The 26167-nt window shown below is 34.6% G+C and overlaps 2 protein-coding genes and 1 pseudogene across 2 annotated transcripts; all 3 read right to left on the bottom strand.

The window, feature by feature from the left end:
* Window positions 1-168: 168 nt before the first annotated feature.
* On the bottom strand, window positions 169-1490 carry LOC18608759 (Nucleic acid-binding, OB-fold-like protein). Its single transcript, XM_007043608.3, has 2 exons — window positions 988-1490; window positions 169-595 (listed from the first exon to the last, which is right to left on the bottom strand). Exons 1-2 carry the CDS (start codon window positions 1247-1249, stop codon window positions 393-395), a joined length of 465 nt encoding a protein of 154 aa, XP_007043670.1. The 5' UTR covers window positions 1250-1490; the 3' UTR covers window positions 169-392.
* A 1058-nt stretch (window positions 1491-2548) lies between these two features.
* LOC18608758 (Reticulon family protein) lies at window positions 2549-4834 on the bottom strand. The gene is made up of 7 exons (XM_007043605.3): window positions 4070-4834; window positions 3824-3977; window positions 3518-3728; window positions 3301-3370; window positions 3149-3214; window positions 2947-3069; window positions 2549-2841 (listed from the first exon to the last, which is right to left on the bottom strand). Exons 1-7 carry the CDS (start codon window positions 4632-4634, stop codon window positions 2702-2704), a joined length of 1329 nt encoding a protein of 442 aa, XP_007043667.3. The 5' UTR covers window positions 4635-4834; the 3' UTR covers window positions 2549-2701.
* Window positions 4835-6024: 1190 nt separating this feature from the next.
* On the bottom strand, window positions 6025-14003 carry LOC18608757 (putative aminotransferase TAT2; annotated as a pseudogene).
* Between the last annotated feature and the right edge of the window lie 12164 nt (window positions 14004-26167).

Here is a 26167-nt window from a genome sequence, read left to right as displayed (position 1 = left end):
GTAAAACATGACTAAACTAGGGGTCAGGCCCAAATCAATGTGATTCCAGTGATTGCTTTTTTTCAGAAAGGATAAATTGACATTTAATTTCCTCAATCTAAGATCAATATATCACATGAGCGGAGTTTAGTGCGTAGCACATACCATCACCAATGGGAAAGCCTAAGCAAATAATAATAGTAGTATTTGTTACTACCCACTTCACCAAATTTAAGCTGATCATCACAGTTTGTAAAGGGCCAAAGAAAAAAGAAAAACACCTGACAATGAAATATGTCCCATACTAATGAAGACTGCATCTCAATTACAAAATCAAGAATCAAGCCCTACGGTTACTCTTAAATATTCACTTGCTTCAAAATATATATATATATATCCATTCACTCAAAGCCCTAATTCAGACCCTGATCAGGAACTGTAACAAGCTCATATTCAACTAAAGAAAGATTGTTATCTTCTTTAACCTCAAACTTAGCAGGTTCAGTGACCTCGATACGCCCCCACTTGTCGACTGCTAGCCTCATTGTCGTTCGCTTGAACATAACAATCTTGGCATTACGCAAAATCACAGTTGCACCATGCTTCATAAGGTCAACTGCATCAGATTAAGCATCATTTATTAAGACCAAAATCATAATATGCAAATAACAATTGCAGCTCTTCTTAAAACTGCAGAACCTAAACTCAAAATCAATTAAGCCTTGTCATCAAACTCTTTACATCAGGTGCTTCCCTGTTTTAGACCAAACCCACAAACAATTCCAAGTACAAAATAATTCTACAAATGAAGGCACAGCAAAATATAAAGTTGGTTTTCCAAGCATCATATTACGCTAATAATTTCTATACAACCAAATTTGCTTCGCAATGAAACAGAGCAGTAATTCAATAAAACCCAACAAATAAAATTATTAAAATTTAAAGGCTATAAATATCTATGCCAGACAAAAAAAAAAAAAAAACAAGATTTAAAGGGAAAATAGATACCTTGTTCGTTGCGAGCAGTGAAGATGATGGTGCCAGTCTCGTCCCCGACAAGGCACTCAGCGATACGAGCCGGAGGGGCGGGCCGGGATAGGAGAGAACGGGCCCTGTTGGGCCTCTGGGAAGGCTTCACTGGGGTCGTCTCTACCACTTTGACGATCAAAGTGTGCCCGCCTGTACCCGGCTTCAACTCCTCCACTTTCACGAAAACCGGCTTTCTCTTCGCCGTCACCTGTCCCGTCGAAGGCGCCGTCGCTGTGGCCATTTCTCAATTTTTTTTTTCAAAGAAAAAAAAGGTTAGTTTCTCCAAAACCCTAACAATTAGGAAAGTTTATATAGGGTTTTTGGGTGATTTGGGAACTTGGATGGGCTGTTGATCTTTCAGTCAAGTGGGGATGGGGGTTAATATAGCGGGGATGGAGGGTTATTGGGCTTTCACACGTGTTTGAATCTTATTGGATGGGAAGCTCAATGGTTTTAGGAGGACCAGCCCTCTCCCCTGCTCAGCGCTGTTGTACTACTAACTACTTACTTAATAAGCTTCTTGTGCAAATTATTTGTCGTGCAGAAGTCAAATTTGTAATTAAATAATAAAAGGAAAGAATCACTACCCAGTTTCAAGCAATAGTTGCATCCAACAATCACCTCATTGGTCGATATACGATTTCGTGCTTAAAAAATAAAATTCAAATCTCCTTTCCATATTAAAAAAAAAAGCTCTTTAAGCTATAGTCTTTTCATTTCCAGATACACGTTGATCTAAAATATTCTAGAAAAATAGTCTTTTCATTTCACACACAAATGTTGAACATCAAGGATCACTTTTTACCTTTAAGTCCTCAATACTTCAGCGGACTCTTCTTGACAATTTGAAAAAACAGAATGAAAATCCTACTTCTGTGATGCAATTCCTGCCATTGCCAATGGTCCAAGGCCTTCCGCTGGCCTCCTCTTCTTCTTGATTTGTCAGCAGTAGTGGATTATTATCAAAGAAATCTCCTTGTTATGAGGATTAACCCCCCAATATGAGTAACAATATTACAGTTGAACCAATGTGTTAGGCTTTAGATTGATGATATTAGTAAAATTTATCACTTATTGTCCTGGCACAAAGGCCTTAGCGTGCTCAAGCTGTAATTTTTTTTACGTTTTTGGGTGCCTAAGACTATCCTTTCATTAAGAAGGCTACTTTTTGGACTAGATAGATACATACTGTGTCTACTTCAATCTACTTTCCTGAAATGGACCACCCTCGGTTGAGGTTATATAAATCTGCTGTTGAAAATTAAGCCATCCTAAGCATAGGGGCATCTCACTGAGAAACAGAAAGATTGGTGATTGCTACGGCTGAATCCACTGCTCCAATGGCAGAAATATCGATCAGAAAAAAGATCAAACAAATGAGAAGTTCCTGGTGTGATTGAGCAAAGTAATTTTCATTCTTTTGTTTATGCTTTTTTTCCCCTTGGTTAGATTCTTTTGTTGCAAACATTCACCCAGAATATAGTTTCTGATAACAGAATTGTCACCTTTATTTTGCATCAGCCGACAAGATGATCAAAGATGAACAAGAAACACAAACGCCTTTTTATTATACATGTCAAACATTAATGCTTCATTGTTAGGTTTCGATATAGACCAATATACTTTACTCATCAGTCTATTGAAAAAACAACATTTTATTGTGTTAGAATTTCAATACGAGTACAGAACCAAATTAGTTCTTCTGTGATTTCTCTCCTGCCACCACCAAAGCCTGCTCTGGCCGCTCTACTTCCAGCTCTTCTGCCTCCTCTTCATCTGACTTTTGCACTTGATGTTGACGGTAATACCTGATTATTACCAGGGATATGAATGCTGCAAGAAAGTAATCAAAGTTAACCTAAGGAGAGGAGTAAGATCTCACAATTTGTTTGTTGACAGTTAAAATCATAGCCAAGGTTACTGTCATATTCAACTTACCAGTGAAAACACGAGTTTTTACGCTAGAGAGATTCCAAAAGGCTGTGGCTGCTGAAGCTGCCACAACCTTTTTATGAGAGCAAGCTCCCCAAGCTTCAATGACCCATTGTTTCATGTACCCAGCTGCATGCCCAAATCTACTCCCATCAATAAATTGCAAGATCAAAAACAATCCACAAGCATACGGGCGGTTATTACATACCTTTCTGACTTATCGGACTGGAGTAGCATGAATAAAGTTTTGGCAAGGAGAAGCTTAAGAAAAACCCTGCTCAAAGGTAAACAGCAATTCCACATCAAAATTTTCAGATAGTCGCAAATTTAATAGATAAGAGCATTATAACGATTATATACCAAATGCACAGAGCCTCCGCAGGGTTATAATGTGGCCATACTCAGCTCCAAGGAGGAGCAATGGAGCTACCTGCAATCAAAAAAACAAGCCTGATACATTAATGATTTAGGTAAAATAGCTCTAACTCTAATTCTATTCATTTAGGAAATCTTAATTTTGATTCTTAAAAGTATTAAGAACAATTCTTGGACTGAACTTTGAACTTTGGGTGATCACCTTGAGGGTCATGGATGGTTCCCCAGAGAAGAGCTCTCTCGTCTTTGAAATTGCAAGATTCGTAGCTGGAAGTATCAGTCTAGCTAGTTTCAAAAAATCTTCTTCGCTCAGCTTGAATTCATTCCTCTTCTCAACATTATGACATATTGAGTTCGAGAAGAAGGAAACGCCCAAAAACAGAAGACCGATTTGAGATATCAAGGAGAAAATGCTAAAGACATGAGAATAAGCAGAGTTAGATGAGTCGGCCAAAACCCGAAAATGAAGAAAATCAACTTAGGAAAATAAAAAGCAAGCGAACATTACCTAAAAGTAACTCCTTTGGTAAAAAAAGAAGAGAAGAAACATAAACATCCAAATCCAAACCACAGGCTTGACTTTGCAACATCTCTCCACATAACCAAATCACCAATCATTTCCCCCATTCGGTCAAGATTACCTTTTTCGGAATCTTCAGCTTCTAAACGATTAAAACAACAATTAAAGATCAATTTAAAAAATCCAAAAAAAAGATACATTAAAAGGGAGGAAAGAAACAGAGCTGGCTCTTACTTGGAGACGAACATGAAGAAGGAAGACAAGGCACCAAACTGAGCTTCTCCTTCTTCGATTTCCCACTATGCCGCCTTTTTCTTGGTTTCCCCATCTCATCACCCAAAACCAAATCCCTATCTTCTCTTAACTCCATCTCCATTCTCCTCCTTGACCTTCTATTATTCCTAGGCGACCCACATCCCAAAAGACCCATCTGGGCAGCTCTGCTTTTGCACCTCCTCCGAGAACTACCTTGCTCTGAGGCACCTTCCTCTGCCATTTCAATCCTATCAGCGAGTCGGGATCTTGATCTTCGCAGAGGAGAAGCGGGGGAGAGAAGCAGAAGTTCTTGGAGAGGAAGAGAGTTGGTGGATGATCTGAGAGAAACAGCGGATGGTGAAGTAGGAGTCGTCGTCTTCTTGGGAGACGGAGAAATGTGGTCCAAAGAGAGATGTGGGATTGTGGGTCTTTTTTGCTCTTCCGATTCAATAACAGAGCAGCCGATTCTTGCTAAACGAGAAGCCGATTTGGTCTGAGAGTTTGGGTTCGAGCGATGGGAAGGCGGGGTTGAAATTGAATCCATTTTTATTTCGAGCTGATTTTCTTTGAATTAATTGCGAGCAAGATTTGCGGGTTTTGTGATAGCAAATGAGAAGAAGAGCGAAAGAAAATGATGTTAGAATTCAATGCGACGAGATCTCCGAGTTTTGTTTGGAAGAGGATTTTGATTGAGACAGAGGAAAAACTAAAAGGGGAGATGGGGTTCCTGAGGGATTGGAATTGGAGGGTTTGCTTAAGAACGGAAGGAGCCGTTGGAGGGGATTTTTGAAAAGTCAAAGGCGGGGGTGGTGGGGCCTTGACTCCGGTGCTACAACGGTAAGAAAAATGGAACGGTTTTCTTTCTCGGTGCTTAGTGAGGGGTCCATAACCATACAAGTCCATTTGTTCGATTTGGACCAAGCGTTTTGGGCTTGCTGGTGGATTTCATTTCTTTTGGATGGTTTGTGCTGTGTGGCATGCACAAATTCGAAGCAGCTTCACTCTCTATATTTTTAATCTATCTAATCTTTTCTTCTGGCACATTCATGTCCAGTTAAAGAGTTGCTTTGATAACTTTACCTTATAAGTGCTTTGATTTCTAATGAGATATTTACTCATTCAAGACACCAATTTCACTTCTCCTTAAAAAGTCTGGTGAACCACTGTTTAAATGACTGAAATATGATTGTGTTTTAGTCCTCCTCCACTGAAATATGATTGTGTTTAGCACCACATGAATATTACTGAAGCATGCGTTTTTGTCTTATCATACACTTGAATGTACTCTTTGCTCCTTTTTTTAATGATGCATGACCAAATTTACTGACGCAGAGGAACATAAAGACAAGGCTGCTAATGCTACTGAATTAAGCAATTAATCAAGGAAAACAGCATCCGAGAACTATCTGGAACACTTAAGAAATTCTTCTACTAGACACGAGCTCAAACTTGAAGTGGTTTCAGGTCAATAATCGTTTTCAATGACATGCAAAAGTTGTTTTCTAGCAAAGTGCCTATGTAGTTTTCATATACATTACAATTTTATATAAGTAGATTCCAAGAAAACACTAAAATTCATTCCAATATTGAAGCTGGCAATCATAAAAATTGAGGAAGAAACAATTTGTCCTATCAAGACGCACAAAAGGATAAAATGATGAAGAGATTGGTTTGGTTTTAACATCTTGAGGATATTTTCTTCTAATGTTATATCAGGTTCTAGCTATTTGTAATGCAAATTAGTGAATGATTAGTTCAAGCAGCTGTAAAAAAAAAAAAAAAAAAAAAGTCTATTCTACCTCCCTAACATTATGAACTTAAAAGAATTTTTTATTTGTTTGGATAGTTAATAATATATATCATGCTATAGGTTCTGCACTATTCTTGAAGAATAGTTATAAATTCTTTCCTCAGTCCGCTACAGCTATTTTCTGTCAAGTACATAATAAAGGACTACATTTCTCACCAGGCAGAATACTGACAGATTCCCCCATAGCCAGCTTAACACAAAAGTCCATATCATCATCAATTCCTTCTAGTAGTGACAAGTCCAGTTTAACCTGCAATGAACATGCTAAGTTTATGTTTGACTTGTTTTACTTTGAAAGATAAAACTGCATCAGCTTTATGATCTTTCTCACCATTATAAACACTGATCCTTTGGGTTTTTGAGGACAAGTTATGCACGGAATCTCCTTAATTCTATCACAAAGAATGTCTGAAGTTTGTTTTAGTATGTTGATGTATTTCGAGAAGAAATCTTTATTAGTTTTCTCAAGGTTTTGAGGAAGAGCCCCCTGTTAGAAAGACCACTTGCATCATTATAATTTTGACGTCAGTTGAAGAAAAAATATGAGCGACAAACTCGAAGAATTATCAGCACACTAAGATATGCAGGCAAACAAAGAGGAACGGTAAAACCTGAATGAAGGTTACAGGATCCGAGCCTATATTGAGACACGCTTTTATCTGCTCAGCAATCTGATGATATAAAAGCAAAATAGTTGAATGTACCTGTTCTAAGAAATTTGACAGCAATTTTCTGAAAAATCATCCTTATTCATGTATATAAATTCCAAGCTGAAGAACTTTAGCAAGGCTGTCAGCCAGTTGGTTACTTACTCTAAAAATGTGTTTAATCTCCCATCTCTTTATTTTCTTCTTCAGTCTTTCAGTGTGCAAAACACATTTCTTAAGTCTCCAAGGGGCTTCCAATGAATAATTAGTCCATTTAACTGTGTTTTGTGAGTTACTTTCAATTGCTTTGATTTCAGCCACACTTGAGTCTTCCACTCCTATGGATTTGGATAAAACAATTTTTACGCATCCATCTTTGTTCCTCATAACCCCCCATCCTTGCTTCACCACATTGAACTTCATAATGCCACATGGTAAAGTACGCCATTCCTCTACTTGTTTGCTTGTCTTGTTTTCCCTCAGACCCGCACCCATAGCTGGAAACCTATATGTGTCAGGAACCTAGCCATACTCTTGGGGCCATTTAGTCTTTGCCCATGTTACAACTCTTAATTTGACCAGCTCGAAAACTTGATCAGCTTTCCATTCCATGCCTCTAAACACTTTATCATTTCGATCAAGCCATTGACTATATTACATCATAGAAACCATTTTCCAAACAGATTTGTTCCCCTTTCCAATTTCCATTCCATTTCTTGAGTGAAAGGCACTAATCAAATCAGCAGGGACAACTCATTCAACCCCCCATTCCTTCCCCACCACTGCCACACATTCTATACTTCTTGTCAATGAATAAGAAGATGTTGCACGGTCTCTTGATCCCCGTTACATAGTACACATGTCATAGCCTCCCAACTTATCAAGCTTCTTCTAGCAAGCTCATACTTGACAACCACCTTTTTGTGGAGAGCCTGCCAACAAAACACTTCAATCTGGTGTGGCACAAGATTGGTCCATATGTTCCTCCAAACATTTACCTTAGAAGATTCTCTTTTAAGCACTTGCTTGCAAAAGGATTAATCTTGTAAGAAGTTGAAGTAGACATTTTTCATGCAACCGAATCTGGTAGCTCCTGACACAAGTGAAATTCACTAATCGAGTGATTAAGTTGTTGCCATTGGTCTTGCTCCCATCCAAATGATTGTCTTCTCAACTCAACGTTCCAAGTCCATACATTTTCGTTCCATATTCCTTGTTCATTAATGAACCTCTCTTCATTCTGTGTAAGGGCAAACATCTTTGGGAAAAGTTTCGATAGCGTAACTTCTCCAACCCACGGGTTTGACCAAAACCTAATGCTACTCCCATCACCCACCATGTGTGTTGTTAAGAAAGCATTTGGAATCATTTGCTATCTTTTAACGTTAAAAATGTTAAATGTTTCTAGAAATAACTTATATGTATAGAGAATCATTTACTTGCATTGCACTTATGTTCGTTTTGTATTTGAACTAACATATGAAACTTGGAAAGGTTATGAGGTCGATGATGATATCTGCCATTTGGATTGAATTATATAAATCATAAGAGTTGCATAAGCTTTTCTCCTTTTGATGGCGATATAGCATATGAAGAATCCATATTTTTAGCATTTCATCAATAGTCGTTCAATCTCCACAATTAGTCAACCAACTTTTTTAGTTTGGTATACAAAGCCAAGTAGCTTTATTGGAGGTCTTAACAAGAAGATATCTCTCTGTGTGTAAGAGAGAGAAGAAAGAAATCCCAAAATTTTTAAGGATGCCATCAGGATCACTCGTAACTAGCCAATCAAGTTGCCAACTAGGAACTGTTGAGCAGTAATACTTGCATGGTTGTAGTACGTAGCTATCTTCAAACTAACCTTGTTTTTTTAGTTTGTTCAGTTTGCTTCGTTGTACTAGTTTTAGAGTTAATGTAATCTTGAGTTGTCCTTTTGCGTGTTAGTTTGCATGTAAATTAACACTTACACTTGTTAAACATGTTTATGGGTGTTCCTTATGTACACAAGGTATATAAGCCTTGTTTTGTATTAATAAAAATAGTTTTGATCATTATTTCTTCTATGTACTTTGTTCTTTCTCTCATTCATAATATTAATATGGTATCAGAGCAATTGTAGAATCTTGTTGGACTTGAAAAAGTAAGAATCTTCCTTTCATCTGTGTAGTTTTCTCTTCCCATATTTTCAACATGTCTTCACTGTCAGCTTCTCATGTGTCTCCATTTATATTTGATGGCAAAAACTATCAAGTATGGGTTGTCAAGATGGAGGCTTTTCTAAGAGGTTATGATCTCTGGTCAGCCATCGAAACTGAAGAAGAACCTACTGTCTTGAAAGACAATGCAACCATAAATCAAATCCAACAATACTCTAAAGAAATAACAAAGCGATACAAAGCTTTGTCCTTCATTCACACTGTTGTGTTTGAAAAAATCTTCAGCAGAATTATGAGTTGTAAAACTGCAAAAAAAACATGAACCAAGCTTAAGGAAGATTATGCAGGCGTAACAAAGACCAAGTAAATACAAGCTCAGAACCTTTGAAGAGAGTTTGAATTGATTAGGATGAAGGAGTCACAATCTGTTGAGGATTATATTAGTCAAATCAGTCAATTGGTGAACCAAATGAGGCTGTTTGAGATGATTTGTCAGAAACTCGATTTGTTTAGAAAATTCTCATCAGCTTCTTGAGAAATTTGAAGCAACTATTACATCAATAAAACAAGCTAAGGACCTATCTCAACTCACAATGTCAGAATTGGTTAGTTCACTTCAAGCCACTGAACAAAAAAGGTCAGCTCGATTGGAAGCAGATGTTGAAAGTGTTTTAATTGCTTCGAGCAAAGGCAGAGTTAATGCAGATTCTCATAGCAAGAAGTTTACCAAAGATAAACAGAAGAACGCTTCACATGCAAGTCAATCTTCAACCAAGAAAGGTAAGTACAAGGTTTGCATTTATTATAAGAAAATAAATCATTTTGAAGATCAGTGCTAGTTCAGATCAGATGCTAAATGTTAAGCTTGTAATGAAATGGGACATGTTGAGAAAGTGTGCAAGAAGAAGTCCTCAACTACTAATAAAGATCTTCAGACAGTTGAAGTTACTGTCAATCTTGACAAAAATCTGTTCATGGCCTTGGAAAAGTTAGTAAATGAAGTTGATAATCAAGAATGGTTACTAGATAGTGGGAGTTCAAATCATGTTAGTCCAACTGAAGTTGCTTTTGTGAACTTAAATAAGAGTTACCATTTAAGGGTCAAAATAGGAAATGACATTAATCTTCAAGTTATTGGCAAAGGTATGGTTGAAGTGCATGCATCCACAAGTCTTAGGTATATCTCTGAAGTTTTGTTAGTGCCTTCTCTCACTTCTAATTTATTAAGTGTTGTACAATTAGTTGAAAATCACTATGCTTTACTGTTCAAGGATAATGCCTATGTTATATTTGATGCCTTTGGTTCTTATTTAATGACTATAACTATGCAAAAGAGATGCTTTATTGTGACTGTTGATCAGTTATGTTTACAAGAAATTAACTCAGATTCAAACTTGACTAATCTGTAGCACAAACGGTATAGTCATTTTAACTACAAGGGTCTCAAACAGGTTAGTACTTCTGGTTCCTTGAAAAACTTACCTAAGTTGACTAATGAAGGCTCAATTTGTAGTGCATGTTAGTATGGCAAGCTTTCAAGAAAGTCTTTTCCATCTGTAAGCAACAGTAGAGCCAACAGCAAGCTTCATTTGATCCATTTTGATATAACAAGACCAATAAAAGTAGAATCATTGAATGACAGCAGATATTACTTGATTTTTGTTGATGACAAAACTCGATGGTGCTGGATATACTTCATGAAAGCTAAATCTGAAGTATTTGAGTTATTTCATAAATTTAAAGCTTTGGTTGAAGTTGATACTGGCTCTGGAATTAAAGTTCTCAAAACTGACAATGGATGAGAATATATTTCTAAAGAATTTACTAATTTTATTACAGCTATAGTTATTTGTCATCAGTTCTGTGCAGCTTATCCTTAACAAAATGGTGTCAGTGAAAAGAAAAATAAGACTATTCTTGATATGGCAAAAACTCTGTTATTTGAGAAGAATCTTGCTACAAAGCTCTAGGCAGAAGCTTGCAATACTGCAGTATATCTATAGAATATACTTCCTCCTCGAGCACTAGGTGGGAAATCACCATATGAAGTCTGGTTTGATCAAAGACCTTCAATAGAGCATTTGAGAGACTTTGGTTGCATTTTTTATGTCCATGTACCAAAAGCCATGAGAGATAAGTTGCAATACAGAGTTCAAAAAGCCATCTTTATTGGCTATAGCTCTAAGTCTAAAGCTTACAAAGCCTACTTTCCTATTGCTGGTAGAGTGGTTATCAGCAGATATCTAGTTTTGATGAAGCTGCAAGTTGGAATTGGGATATGCAAGATGCTGTAGAGTCTCAAAGTCCAAGTATAATTCATTCTCTTCCAAAAACTAAGTTTGATGTTAATCAAAATGTTCATGATGAGCCTATGAGAGGAACTCGATCACTCAATGATATATATTATAAGAGTTTAGCTGCAATCGAAGAACCCACTTCTTATGCAGGTGCCACTAAACAACTAGAGTAGATAGCTGCTATGAATGAAGAGCTTTATATGATCAACAAAAGTGGCACTTGGTCGCTAGTTGATCGACCTCCAAATAAAAACATAATTGAGGTCAAATGGATCTACAAAATGAAGCTAAATCACGATGGCTCTCTCAATAGACATAAAGTTGGACTGGTGGTGAAAAGGTACAGTCAACAACCTGGTGTTGATTACTGGGAAACGTTTGCTCCAGTGGCAAGATTTGATACAATTCAACTATTGTTAGCCTTGTTTGTTGCCTTGGGATGGATATATATCATCTTGATGTGAAGTCTGCCTTCCTTAATAGAATTCTTGAAAAAGAAATCTATGTTAATTAGCCTGAAGGATTTGAAATAAAAGATGAACTAGACAAAGTTTAGAAACTTCATAAAGCTTTGTATGGTTTGAAACAAGCCCCATGATCCTAGTATAACAAAATTGATGCTTATTTGATTTCCAAAGGTTTACAAACAGTAGTAATGAAGCTACATTGTATATACTCATGTGTGAAAATCAATCTCCATTAGTTGTTTCACTATATGTAGATGACTTATTGATTATAGGAGGAGATGATGCCATTTTGCAACTGTTTAAGAAACAATTGCAAAATGAATTCGAGATGACTGACTTGGGATTAATGAGTTTATTCCTTGGCCTTGAGATTAAATAATATGTTGCAGAGGAATTTCTATCTCAACAAAATTATGTCAATGAGTATCTAAGAAGGTTTTATATGCTCTAGTGTAAACCTACAGCTACACCATTAACTGTAAATGAGAAATTTTCAATGAATAGTGGAAGCAAGTTAAAGGATCCATTTCAGTTCGAAAGCTTGATTGGCAGCCTCCTTTACATATGCTCTTTAAGACCAAACATCATGTATTTTGTTAGCTTGCTATCTAAATTCATGAAAGAATCTACTCATCTTCACTAAGTAGCTGGAAAATGTATACTTAAGTATTTAAAGGGCACTCTAAACTTTGGAATTTATTATACTAAAAATCCAAACTTCCTTCTTACTACATACTTTGACAGTGATTAGGCAAGTAATATAGATGATTCCAATAGATCTTCAAGCTATGTTTTTACTATTGGAAATGGAGCTTTTTATTGGAACTCACATAAACAGTCCATTATTGCTCAATCTACAGGTGAAGCAGAGTATATATCAACTGCTGTAATTTCCAACCAAGCTATTTGGTTGAGAAAAATGCTCATTGATTTACAGTTTCCTCAAAATTTCCTATTGCTTTATTGGTTGACAATATGTTAGCTATTGCTATCACAAGAACCCTATTTTTCATGTCAAGACCAAGCATATTCAAGTGAAATTTCATGCCATCAAAGATGCTAAGAAGTTAGGTGAAATTAATGTTCAGTATTGTTTTTTTGAACTACAGTTAGCTGATATCATGACCAAGACTTTGGGAAAGCCAAGATTTGAGTACTTGAGAAGCAAAATGAATGTACAAGCTGCAAGTATTATGGAGGAATGTTGAGCAGTAATACTTGCATGGCTGTAGCACATGGTTATCTTTAAACTAACTTTGTTTCTTTAGTTTGTTCAGTTTTCTTCATTGTACTGCTTTTAGAGTTAATGTAATCTTGAGCTATCTTTTTGACGTGTTAATTTGCATGTAAATTAACACTAACACTTGTTAAACATGTTTACATGTTTCCTTATGTATACAAGGTCTATAAGCCTTGTTTTGTATTAATAAAAGTAGTTCTGATCGTTATCTCTTCTATATACTCTGTTCTTTCTCTCATTCATAATATTAACAGGAATAACCCATTTCTTTGATATAGAACTAAAAGTAATAATAGGAGCAATTGATTCAAATACTATCGTAGGAACAAACAGATTGCTTTCAAAAGTGAGATGCTCATAAACTTTGTCGATAATGACCAAGATCTCTAGCTTTCTTGCCTTCTCCACTACTTAAAATCAACAATGTTAAATAAAGAACACTTTTAGCACTTCACATTCATAAAAATGATGTAATTTACTGGTCTTCCTATTGTTCATGTCATTATATTTGTAAAGGATGTGATTATGTTGTTAATTTATTACTGCCAACTAGGAAATAGAAATTTAATCATGAATAAGAGAAGGAGAAAGGGGTAAAAAGTGTTATATTTTTTCAAATGTTCATAGGAGAACACATTCCTACAAGTGTTTTTAGGGTTGATAATAACTATGCTAGCAGTATTCTCACCTGTAAGAGCTTTAACAATGTCAAGATCCACCTCCCAACCTTTCTCATGGAGAAGATTGCAATGACGACCTTCAATACCGCTAAATGCACAACAAGTTTCATAGTTTGGAAAACCTAGTCTAGGAAGCAGAATGTTGGCACCAGCATTTGCAAGGACTAACAATATGACTTCCATTGCTTAAGAGCAGCCTAGGGTGATGTAAACATCATTTCGAGATAAATGGTATGGGAGGTCTTATGAGAGATATTTGGAAACAGCCCGATAATTCATTAGTAAATATGTGAAAATTGCTCAATAGGATAAGAATTCATAGCATAAACATGCTAGAAAATACCTCATAATAGGAAGAATACTAACAAATGGAGAGTAACTATTGAATTTAGCAGACTGAAAAGCATCAGCCACAGCTTGTTCAGCTATAGGACAAGTACGGAAGTAAAGGAGAGCACTTGGATCACCGTGGCTCAACAGAATGGTAGGTCTTTGATCTTTTTTTATTGATGTTTTCATTTAACATAGTCAGAGTGCCTCTGACAGTCTCATCAGCAGATGTACTTAGTTGCTCATTCCTTCTAAATCTCCATTTCTTCCATACATTTTCCATATTCTTTCTACTTGTTCGTGCTCCTCTTAAAATCTTCCTACATTGTTTTTGTTACTAGAAGTGAAACAAGAAGCCGTGCACTTGGAATTTGTGAAGTAAATGATGATAAATAAACTTATGTGAACATAGTTCATGCCAAGGCCACATTAGTTTACTATGGAGAAAAGTTGAGTTTTTAATACATACCCTTTTCCAAGCCATTCTTTTTCTTTTGATTTTTTCCTTATTTCTGCAAATGCCTTTTCCTTTTTAAAAGGACTTTGTCTAAATACACCAAAAAAATCTGAATATCAACCCTCTATATGGTTGGTAGTTAAGATAAGTACCCTTCCTTCATATTTTTATAGGCTAGGGAGATGGCCCTATCATTTACCCCTCTACTATGTTTGTTGCTTCACCACATCTGCTAAAATGAAAAACATTTATTCCTCAAAGAAAAGAAGAAAAAATTTTACATGTAGTCAAAGGAATGAGAGAATTCAGCAAGTTTGACAAAACTGAAGAATCAAATTCTAATGCATTCAACAAATTTTTTAAAAATTGAAAGAATGGAGTGGATCAACCAAAAAAGTTCTTGACAATCTATACAATTTAGCTTAAATTGGGGTTAAACGTTTGATATTTTTTCAATTAAGGGTTAAACATTTCAATTGTAATAATTCAGAGCCAAATGTTTTCGATTCTTTATAATTAAAGGCTAAGTTGCCTTTCAAAATAATTAAAGGTTAAGTTGATAGGTGGATAGAACGTGTATCACATGCAATAGAAAATTGCGTGAGCTGATGACATGGCAGCTTGAAAAAATGTAGTATTATACGCCATGTTCTAACATTTAATTATTACACGCCATGTTGAAAATATAATTGTTACACGCCATATTGAAAATTTAGTTGTTATACGTCATATTGAAAAATGTAGTTATTATATGTGATGTTGAAAATTTAATTATTACACGTCATGTTGAAAATTTAATTATTACATGCCATGTTGAAAAACGTAGTTGTTACACGCCATGCTGGAGATTTAGTTTTCGTAACCTGCGAGTCCGAGAACCGGATCGTTAGACATGGGAAATTAAGGAGTGGGAGTCACCACCAATCTTTTTTTCTTGGTGCGATTGGCCACCTATTGACTCAGTTCTGATCGACGATGACCTAAATTAATTTTAAGTCTGTCGAAAGAATGATAAATTGATCTACAATTTTTTTTAAAGTTGGGTTCGAGAGTACGATTACACAGGAGGAAGGATTAGCACCTCGTGACACCCATTTCACGAACGTACAACTTAATTGTAGGTTATCCTATTAGAGCCTTAATTATTAAATTTATTTCATTATGTTTCCTTAATTATTATTTATTTATTTTATCCTCTATTTTATTGGCAAATTAAAATATTTTATTCAATTTTACGGATGTGACGTGCACATGATGCGTTTGTGAAATGCATGGTACAAAATCCAAATAATGTAGGATGAAAACCTCTTATTGAGGATATTTCTCGGATCCACCCATCATACTAGAGGGATTCGAGGATATTCTCTCACTTAGGGAATTATCCGAGAAACTCGCATTCGCAAATTTAATGAATAAATTCCGCCATTGGGGTAATCATTTGCGCTTTTAAAAATATATTTTTGTGAATACCAACCTATTACGAGTAGAAGCCTTTTACTAAAGATATTCTCCGAGCCTTCCCCTCTTACTGGTGAGACCTAGAGGTATCTTTTCACTTATGAAATTTTTTGAAAAAAACTCGCCTTCGCAAGATCTTTCGAAAAATCCCATCATCAGGGCTTATACTCGTGTACATAAAATATTTACATACCACGACATTTAACAATGCAATAGTAATGTGTGATGTGCTTATAAAATTTAATATTTGTTTCTAAACCTTCCTATATCTACTTTGTTATTTCTTTAAGATTTCTTTTTTATTATTTCTCTTTATAGGCATGTATATTATGAATTATATTTTTTTATGTTATTTAGGTGTCTATCTACTTTATCATATTGTTGCTCTTTTTACACAAATTCTATACCTTTAAGCAAAACATCTTGTTTCATAATTATTGTTATTTACATATATATTTTAATTCAACCCCTTCTTTTTTTGTTATCCATCCTATTCTCCTTTTTTAGAACCATTATAAATCTTTTTTTTAATAACTAAATATTTACCTTTTATATTTTACATGCATTCATTATTATGAATTTACTATCATTGAATATTTTTATTATTTTTTATTTATTATTTATTGTCATGAATATTATTATTTTTCACAATACTATATTTATCTTTTGTCACCTTAAGAAAATATATGTCATTTGTTCTCTTATATTTATTATTATATTTAGTTTTGTTTATATTTTGACTAATTAAGTATATATGACTTTTATTTACTTAGAATTAGAAACATCGAAATTCGAAATTAAGACCCCCCTATCGTACTAGTGGAGTCTTAATTGAAATCCTGAGTCTAGGAAAGTTCATTCGGAATTGTAACTTCTCGCGTTCCAAATGAACCTCCCATCATTGGTGCAACTTATATATTATTCCTGTGATTAATATTGAAATACTTTTGAGACCAGATTTATATCCTTTCCTAACTATTAATGTTGATCATAAATATAAATTTTATTATTGTAATTATTATTTTCCTTACCTTACTATTTTTTAATATTTGACAACAAATGTCTATTTTTTATCTACATCAAAACTTTTTATGACTAAATATTCCACCCTACTATTACATAAACGTATATTTTATTTTACTTTTTAAATATATTTTCTATTTAAGTCTCTTTTTATTTTGTCTTATCTTTATTTTTTTACTAATTGTTCATTTAATTCTATATTATTTTACCTTAGATAAATCTATCACCATAACTATATTTTATCTGGAGATTTTTTCTGTTTATATATACTTCACTTACCTAAATCCATATATTTTTATAAATACATATTCATCTAAGTTTAAATTCTTTTTATGGCTAAACATATTTAAAACATTTTTATTATTCTTGTTATTATTACTATTTTTTGCATTTTCTGTTTATTTTGATTTCTTAACCCTAAAATATCTCCTGAAATTTTTATAACATTTTTTTAAAAAATAATTTAAATTAATCCTACATAATTAGACAACAATAATAAGACCAAATGAAATAGGGTAGCCCCCTAAACAAAATAAACCACAACAGATCCACAAAAAGTTAAAGGGTTTACCTTACTAGGTTAAGTTGGCCCAAGCTACCAATTTGTTGATGGTGTCCCGCTTGACGGAACCCACCAAGCTCCTAAAATGCAATGTTTGGTGGGTAAAAAATAGCTTTTTCTCCTTTGTCAAGCTACACCGTTTTGGGTTAAGACTTCCTTCCTTAAATAGTGTCGTTTAGCTCACAAACCCTATGTATAAAAACTCTATTTTCTTCTTCTCTCCCATTTCTCTTCATTTGTTTCTCTCTCTAACAGGTGGCTACTCCTCATTCTCTCTAAAAATCCTTCAATTTTCTCTCAACTTGATCGGAAGCCCCCAAAAACTCTCCTACCATGGCTATCACCCCCGACTTGACCCCAAAAACTAACCTTTTCTTCTCTTTTCTTTCAATCGGGAAATGGAAAGGAAAAAAAATCACCCCAAGCCCAAAAAAAAAAAAAACCCTAAGTCATATGAAAAGCAAACTCTTCTCTACCCTACCCTCATTCCTATTTCATGTATTTTTTTTTATTTTTTTTGGTTGGAATTGTGGTATTGTATGCGGCTTGTAGAAGAACTAGGTTTGTTGGATTTTTTAGCAAGGTTTCTAGGGTTTTTGTCCCTTTTCCTTTTTTTTTATCTGAAATTTACCTTTTTTTTTTATTTAGGAGAAGGGGAGTTTCATAGCTATCCTTCGATGTTGGGGTTGCGGCCACTTCTGCCATCCCTAGTGTCACGACCCAAATTTCAGACCATGATAAGCGCATGGGCCCAATGGACATAGTCCACTAAGCCTAAGCAAGCCTACTATTTACCCTGCTCATTACTCCATCAAATATTGCTAAGTCACATTTTATAACTTTGGATCAAAATGGTGATGGACATTGCCAACTCGTACTGGCACTACTCATTTAAAATATACATACATTATCTACATCATGTATTCTAATAATTTTCATTGGGTTTATCTATACACAACAAAAAAAGAGAACTTGACTTCTAGCGGAGAGATTCGGACGAATATACAACTACTGAATGCTGAGACACCTACCAAGGGTCTAATGTATGAAGACACCTCGACCTATCTACTAGCTGTCTTGTGATATGAAAACATGAAGTTGAAAACGGTGAGTATAAACCTAGTGAGTGAACAAGGAAGGGAACAAGCAATTTATAAGGAAGAATTTGGAAATCATGATGCACTTGTTTTGAAAATAATGCAATTTGGTTTAATTTCTTTCTTAAACCCCCTTGTTTTGGACATTGATCAGTGGACTCTTAGTATTGCAAAGACCCATGCTCAATCATGAAGATAAGGGAGTGGAGGAAATTATATCAGAACCCGAGCAAGGTAGCAACGTGACAGCACGTTTCTCATTATCGAAAAAGGCATTCTTGGTTTGCATATGGTTCGGTTTTTCAAGCATATCTTCCACTAAATGGGTCCAATTGACATGCTTGTTGAGTCATTAGAAAGCTAAGAGGTAGGGCTACAACTTTACTGTTTACCACTTTGCCCAGTTCTAATCGAAAAGTGGTCAAAATCGCTGTCAAAGTGATAGTACTGTACCACCACTAAAAATTTCTGGAGGCAGCGAGAATCCATTTCGCTGCAGCCAAATTCCTTGTTGCAATGAACACCAATTTGAGAATACTTAGCAACTTTCAATGTTTAACATGCAAGATTCACATATGCAAAACCATATATCATACTCATGAACTTTGATTTCATAAACATATATATATATATATATATATAAATGCATAGATAAACACCAATATCAATATAATCACACTCGGCTCATGTACATCCTCCCACATCGTGCACATAGCTGGCGCCATCATGTGCATCCCCCCACATCGTGCACAATTAGTGCCATCGTGTACATCCCCTCACATCGTGCACACGGGCACTATCATTATCCATCTCCCACACCGCCATCATCACCGGCATGTGCATCCCCCCACATTGTGCACACACACGATTATAGTCATCATACACAATATCAACTATCATGCACAACATATATATATATATATATATATATCATCATAATGAAATGGTGCATGAATCAATAACAACCACATATCACAACTTAAAACCATTTAGCAAAAGCTTGTTCCCAAGGCACTTGTTTTAAGATAAAGTTGTATAAAATCATTCAAATGCTTTGTGCAATTTCATTCACATTCCCAAAAGAAGTTTTGAGATGCAGTTCACTCATCGGTAGTAGTTGAGCCTTTAGCCAACTCTAACCTCCCTAATGGTCCAATTGGGATAATGGGGCTTCGTTGAAAGCTACAATTAAATTAATATCACCATAATGTCAATTCATACTTATAAACTTTAAAAGCTACCCCTTAGCTAGCTTTCAATTGTCATTTTAAATGGCTATCTATTCCCACTATCCTAGTCACAATAGAGTCAATACACAATCTCAACAATAAATCCAGAATTCAATCACTAAACATTATCAACACTTAAAACCCAATGCTAATTTACTACTCACCTTGATAGTTTAATAACTTTGAATTTCTTTCCAACAATTCCCAAGCTATTATAGAGCTTTTTCTCTCTTTCTCTTTCTAAACACCTAGCTAGTGAGAGAAAGTATGGAAACAAGATTTTTCAAGAGTTTTAAAGAGAGAGAGTGGAAGAGCGTAAGAATTTATGAAAGGGTGCACCAAAAGTATGAAAATTTAAGCCAATTTGAAAGAGGTTATAAAGCTTGATATCAAGCTTCCATGGAGAATGGAAGCAATGTGAAAAGGAGAAGAAGGAGAAGAAGAAAGCTGCTGGAAAAGTATGTGAGAAGCTGCTGGAAGCAAGATGCTTATAGCCCAAGCTTATCCAATTCCCTTATAAATTACGAAAATGCCTTTTTTCAAGTTAACTTGTTTTTCTCCCATCCTTTGTGCAATCTTTTTATTCTTTTGACACTGGGACAAGGTCCACAATGATCTAAACTACTCGGGTTTACAAAAACTTAAAATTTTGACTCGAGATGCAAACTGACCATTTTACCCTTTTTGTTTCCTTCCATTTTAACTTAGTCCTCCCATCACTCATTTAACTCCAATTTCCTTCTATTACCTTCTTCTACACATGTACAAATAAGGTATGAAGTTTGTACTCCAATGCGGTGTCCCCATACTATTTAAAATATTTACTTGCCCGCGTTATCTTTACTTAATAAAGATACGCGACTCCATTAACGTCATTTTTCTCCAAAATTCTTTCATTCTTCTTCTCCCTTACTTAGATTGACCATATACTCCTTCTTCATGAAAAAATTTGACACTGAATAAAATATTAATATTTTAATATTATTTTATTAATAAAATATTATTTTATTTCAAAAATTTCCTCTTACCTTCTCTTGTTTCCTTGGCACCCAAAATATCTTATTATGCATATTTCAACCTTAAAATACAATAAAACCTTTTTTTGAGAGCTTCTTGGAGAAAATGATGAAACTACCCCTAGCCCGTGTTATTGTGTCTATGCGTAGTTATGAGCCTATAGGGGTTGAGGTCTCACACCCAGCATCACAAGGTTTTTACTAGACTCGAATTTCTCGCGTATGGCAAGGCAAAACCTTGCCTAGTAGGGTGAAAACGCACTTTATTGTATGGTCTATCTAGACCTCTTTATTTTATTTATTTATTTTTTGTTCTTTTGATTTTTATAATGTTCTTCATTTTAATTAGCTCTAATCCTGATTTACTAATTTAATTTCTGTTGTTTAGTTTGATCTGTTTCCAATCATCTTAGCCTTGTTTTCACTAACAGGCTTAGGCATATTGCAAGCCTAAGAAAGCCTAGAGTTGTTGAAGACCAAGCAAATCCAAATTTTCAATTTTGGGCTTGATATTGACCCATAACAAAAATAAATGCAAATAAACAAAAAATAAATGTAGAATAGAATGCAATCAAATCAAATTGAATTGAAGATAACCACAAGTGAAAAATTGAACTAAGGTAATAATAATAAAATAAAAAAAGATAATATTAAATAAAATAGAATAAAAAATAAAATAAATAGTGTCTACATTAGTTGTTACACGTCATATTGAAAATTTAGTTGTTACACGCCATGTTAAAAAATGTAGTTGTTATACATTATATTAAAAATTTAGTTGTTACATGTCATGTTGAAAAATATAGTCGTTATACGTCATGTTAAAGATTTAGTCGTTACACGTTATGTTGAAAAATTTAGTTATTATACATCATGATGAAAATGTTGTTATATGCCATGCCATAATTTGAACCGTTTTGACTTGACATAAATGAATTTTTGACAAAACTACCTTAACTATTTCTTGTTTAGCAAACGGCAGCGGGAACCCACAAACAAGTGATGCTTGATAAGCTGATAACGACTGATACCCAGTTAGATGGTGAGACGATGGAGAAGGAAAACGATTGAAGATGAAAGGTGGATTGGAGAGGAGATGAGGCAAAGTGTGGGCAATTTGGGTCAATGGTGGGAAAATTAAAATGATGGGAAAACGAACTGGTGGGAAATTTTAACCAATAGGAGTAATCAAATAGGAGAAAATAAAGTCATTTTTGCCTGGACAAAATGACATTCGTTTGCTAAAAATTCAATTCACTTATGTCACGGCCTAATTTCTGAGCCATGACTGACTCAAGGGCCAAATGGGCTCAACCCACTAAGCCCAAGCAAGCCTATTTATATAATCTTGTACATTAATCCATATGTCTTTAAAATCCAAAATTCGTAATGTTTAAATATAATTCCTTTGAAAACAATTCATAAGATCCACTAATGTATTCATAATGGCATCGCCAACCATAATGTACATATATAGCTTGACAAATGAATCTTAGCATTTCACATCAAGCATTCATATACACATAATTAGACCTTGACCGTCAGCGAAGTGACTGGGCACGGTGGCTAACATTTAGTGTCATGGTAAACTTACCGAGCACTGGATAGGGAGGAGCACCTCGTACTAGGACCAGTCACCTTTAACTCAGAAAACCTAAAACATGAAGTTTAAAAACATGAGTATAAACCTAGTGAGTGAACATAAGAAGGGAAAAAGCAACGTTAAGGAATGTTTAGATATCATGATGCACTTAAGTTCAAAAACAATGCAATTTAGTTTATTTCTTATTAAAAACCCCTTATTCAAACCCTTGGTTGTTTAATCGCTTGATGATGAAGGATCCATAAACAACAAAGAATTTGAAGAGTGAAAACTTTAAAAGAATTCAAGCAAGTCAAGCTTAATAGATTAATTCTCACCGCAGCGAAAAGGCATTTTCACTGCAATGAAATTATGGCTAGATAAAATCTAAGGGGTTTTCACTACCACAAGGAAAATCCACTCATGCCACATTATACATTAAATCAAGCACATTGACAATAATTAAGTTTTCTCAATATTCAATGCAGTCACATACATTTTCATAACCTTTTCTATAGCATATAAAAAAAACATATTTATACCATATATATATATATACAAGCATGTATACAACCACCACCTCACCTAGCTCATGTGCACTCCGCACCGCACATAGTCGGAGTCATTGTGTGCACCCCCACATTGCGCACAACTAATGCCATCATGTGCTCCACCTATATCGCGCACATGGCATATATCATCATCATCGTGTGCACCCCCACATCGTGCACAACTAATGCCATCATGTGCTCCCCCCACATCGTGCACATAAGCAATCTCATCATCCACACTCCCTCACCTCGTCATCACCGGCATGTGCAACTCCCACATTGCGCACATGCGCGGTTATAATTATCACACAATACTAACTATCAATACACAACATATATCTATCAACATAATATGGGAGCACAAGGATTCATCATATTACACATTCATAACATATAACGTTTCATCAAGGGCTTGTTCCAATGCAAATTTTAAGAAAAACTAGTAAAATAATTCAAGTGGTTCAATCAAGCATATAATCATTTATTCCAAAATATTTTAATGCAAGTTCACTAACCTTACGATAGCAGGATGTTACATTGCTATTAGTTCGGAGGCGTATCTAGCTATTGCTACTTGTTGGTCGCTCGTTATTTCCTTCGGCAAGCTACCACAATACACTACCTTTACTTTTGTATTTCCTAGCAACAATCCAAATTCAATATCTTTAGTGTACCTCATTTCTACTTCTCTTTTTCCTTCAATCATGAATCCTTATTCAATTAACTTATATCTTAACACATTCTTTACCAAAGTGGGCTTTATCCTTTACTTGCGTAATTCTTTAGATTATGGATACCGGCAACTTATTTATGACTCTAACACATATATAAATCTTGTCTAAGGATATTTATCAAGTTTATCCATTATTTCCACAATAATTACCTAGCAGGTGGCAGCAACTTTAAATTTACTTCCATCAAACATTTTCTAAGTCTACATGTACCACCATCCTCATTTACATGTTGCCACCAAGCATAACATTAATATTCATTCACACACACCAACATCCATAACCTTTTAAACCTTTCCTAACAACACATATCTACACACCAAACTTCCAATTAATATAATTGCCTTTCAACCATACCAATGACATCACAATAACACTACATATGTATACAATCATTCTCACAATATTAAACTAATCATAAGCTTCAAATTGTAGCATTAAGCTTACCACTTGGTTTTAGCTTGGATTTCACCTAAAAAAATTCATAATTTCCTCACACCCATGGTCACCATAGCTGCCACAAAATGATTCACACATCATTTTTTCAAAGATTTAACCAACCATGAGCTTAAAACACAAAAATCCTTGCCTTATATTTCTTGAATCTTGAGACCCACTTGATTTTTCTTTAATTACTCTTGAATCACTTACTACCCAAGCCTTCCACCTTTCTCTCCTTTCTTTCCTTAGCTGATTCTTTCTATTTTTCTCTTCAATTGCATGGGAGTCAAGTGAAAATGGGGTGGAAGTATGGAAATGGCGTGGGAGGAAGGAGATGGAGAAGAAAAATGCCATCTTGAAGAGATAAGGATCAACTAAGGATAAGGATGAAAAGTCAAAGCTTCCTTTAACCACTTTAATGGCAAAATTACTATTTTGCCCTCCAAAGTTTTGACCACTTTAATGGCAAAATTACTATTTTGCTCTCCAAAGTTTTCACCCTTTTTAATTGTATCTTCCCACAATCTTTCAATTTCAATTTCTTTTCATTATTTTCTTTTACACATGTACAAACGAAATATAAAGTTTGTACTCCAACACGGTGTCTCCATAATATTTAAAATATTTATTTACCCGCGTTATCTTTATTTAATAAAAGCACGCAGGTCCCATTAGCGTAATTTTTCTCAGAAATTTTCTCGTTTGTCTTCTCCTCCACTTAGATTGACCATATAGTCCATTTTCATGAAAAATTATGATATTGAATAAAATATTATTATTTTAATATTATTTTATTAACAAAATATTATTTTATTAATAAAAATATTATTTTATTTTAAAATTTTCTACCTATCTCCTTGGCACCCAAAACACCTTGTTATGCATCGATTCACTTCCGAATCACTTTTTATCTAGCTAATTCATCCTCAATAAAAATATTATTATTATTTCCTCGTATAAGAAATATTTTATCTTAAAATACTCTTTTCACCTTTAATCACTTTTAAACATTCTAATTAACCTCAATTAGCATTCGATAAACTTTATTAGTCACCATATCAAAGTACAAGATATTACAACTTACTACGTTAGAGGTGAAAATTTAAGTTAGTGTCCACATCATGCGTGTGTTTTACACCTCTCACCTTAGCCCTGAATTGTAAAAAACTGAAAACGTTTGGTTATTAATTGTTACAATTGAAACGTTTAACCCTAAATTGACGAAAACTTAAAAATTTTGATCCTAAAATGAGCATTTAATCGTGCAATTTAGTGTTGAATAGAAAATAGAAATATCATTTTAAAAAGTATTGCTTTATATGTGTGAACTATCTGCATTTATAGTCCCAGAATCCTTTCACAGTTCTTAACTTCTTTATGTTGACAAAATACTTGAAGAAAATCAACAGAAAATTTTTTTTTGAAAAACTTGATACTTTTCTTACTTCATTTGAAGATGAAATGTAAAATTAGATGGTGAATGATATAACTTATCCAAGATAAGAATGGAAATTTTTTTTCTCATTTTCCTCTGATTTTTATTCTTTCAACTAATCACCAAAAGACACATAGTCAACAAGAAACACTTTAAGAGATTGGAACTCAAAGTAGGATATGTTTATATGCCCGACTGATTATTGTTGTGCTTACAAGTGCTTTGATGATTTGACATCCTTGTTGGCCGAGAATTGTTAATGATTGTTTACACTATATTTTACTCTTTCTAAAAGTCCTGTTTGTACACAGAAACTTGAAGAGATAACTTATTTGGAGTTACTGACCATGTATCCTTGTGTTCAAATATTTTATTTCTCAAACTCTTGTACGTTATTTTATACGAGGGCTCAATGGCTCATAATGAGGTCTAGCCCCATGCCACTTGCTTATTGGTTATTAAGATTATTTGTTTCATAAGGTTTTTTTTTTTTCTTTTTTGAAAAAGAGGAAGAAGAAGAAGAAGAAAAACACACAAGTAACAACTAAAGAAAAAGAAATAAGTAGAGTTAATTATTAGATTTTTTTTATTGTAGCGTGCCAGAAGAATACCTGCTCTTAGAGCATAACCATTGAGCTTCTTTAATTTAATGGTATCAACAATGGCATCTTCAGCAATAGAAGTAGTCTGAAAGCATGGATATGAAGAGGTATCACCAGACCAGAGCCCAGAAAAATGATGGGGCGATAATCTCTTTCATCAAGATTTTGCCTTTAGCAAGTTCACAGCACTTCTGATGCTCAGTTGGTGATGACTCAGTCTTGAGCCCCATGGTCTTTTGGGAACCCCATTTTTTTAACTTGTT

Source organism: Theobroma cacao, chromosome 2 (genome assembly GCF_053813885.1).
Source record: "Theobroma cacao isolate CCN51 chromosome 2, ASM5381388v1, whole genome shotgun sequence".
Classification (NCBI taxonomy): Eukaryota; Viridiplantae; Streptophyta; class Magnoliopsida; order Malvales; family Malvaceae; genus Theobroma; species Theobroma cacao.
This window is presented reverse-complemented; position numbering and strand designations above follow the sequence as displayed.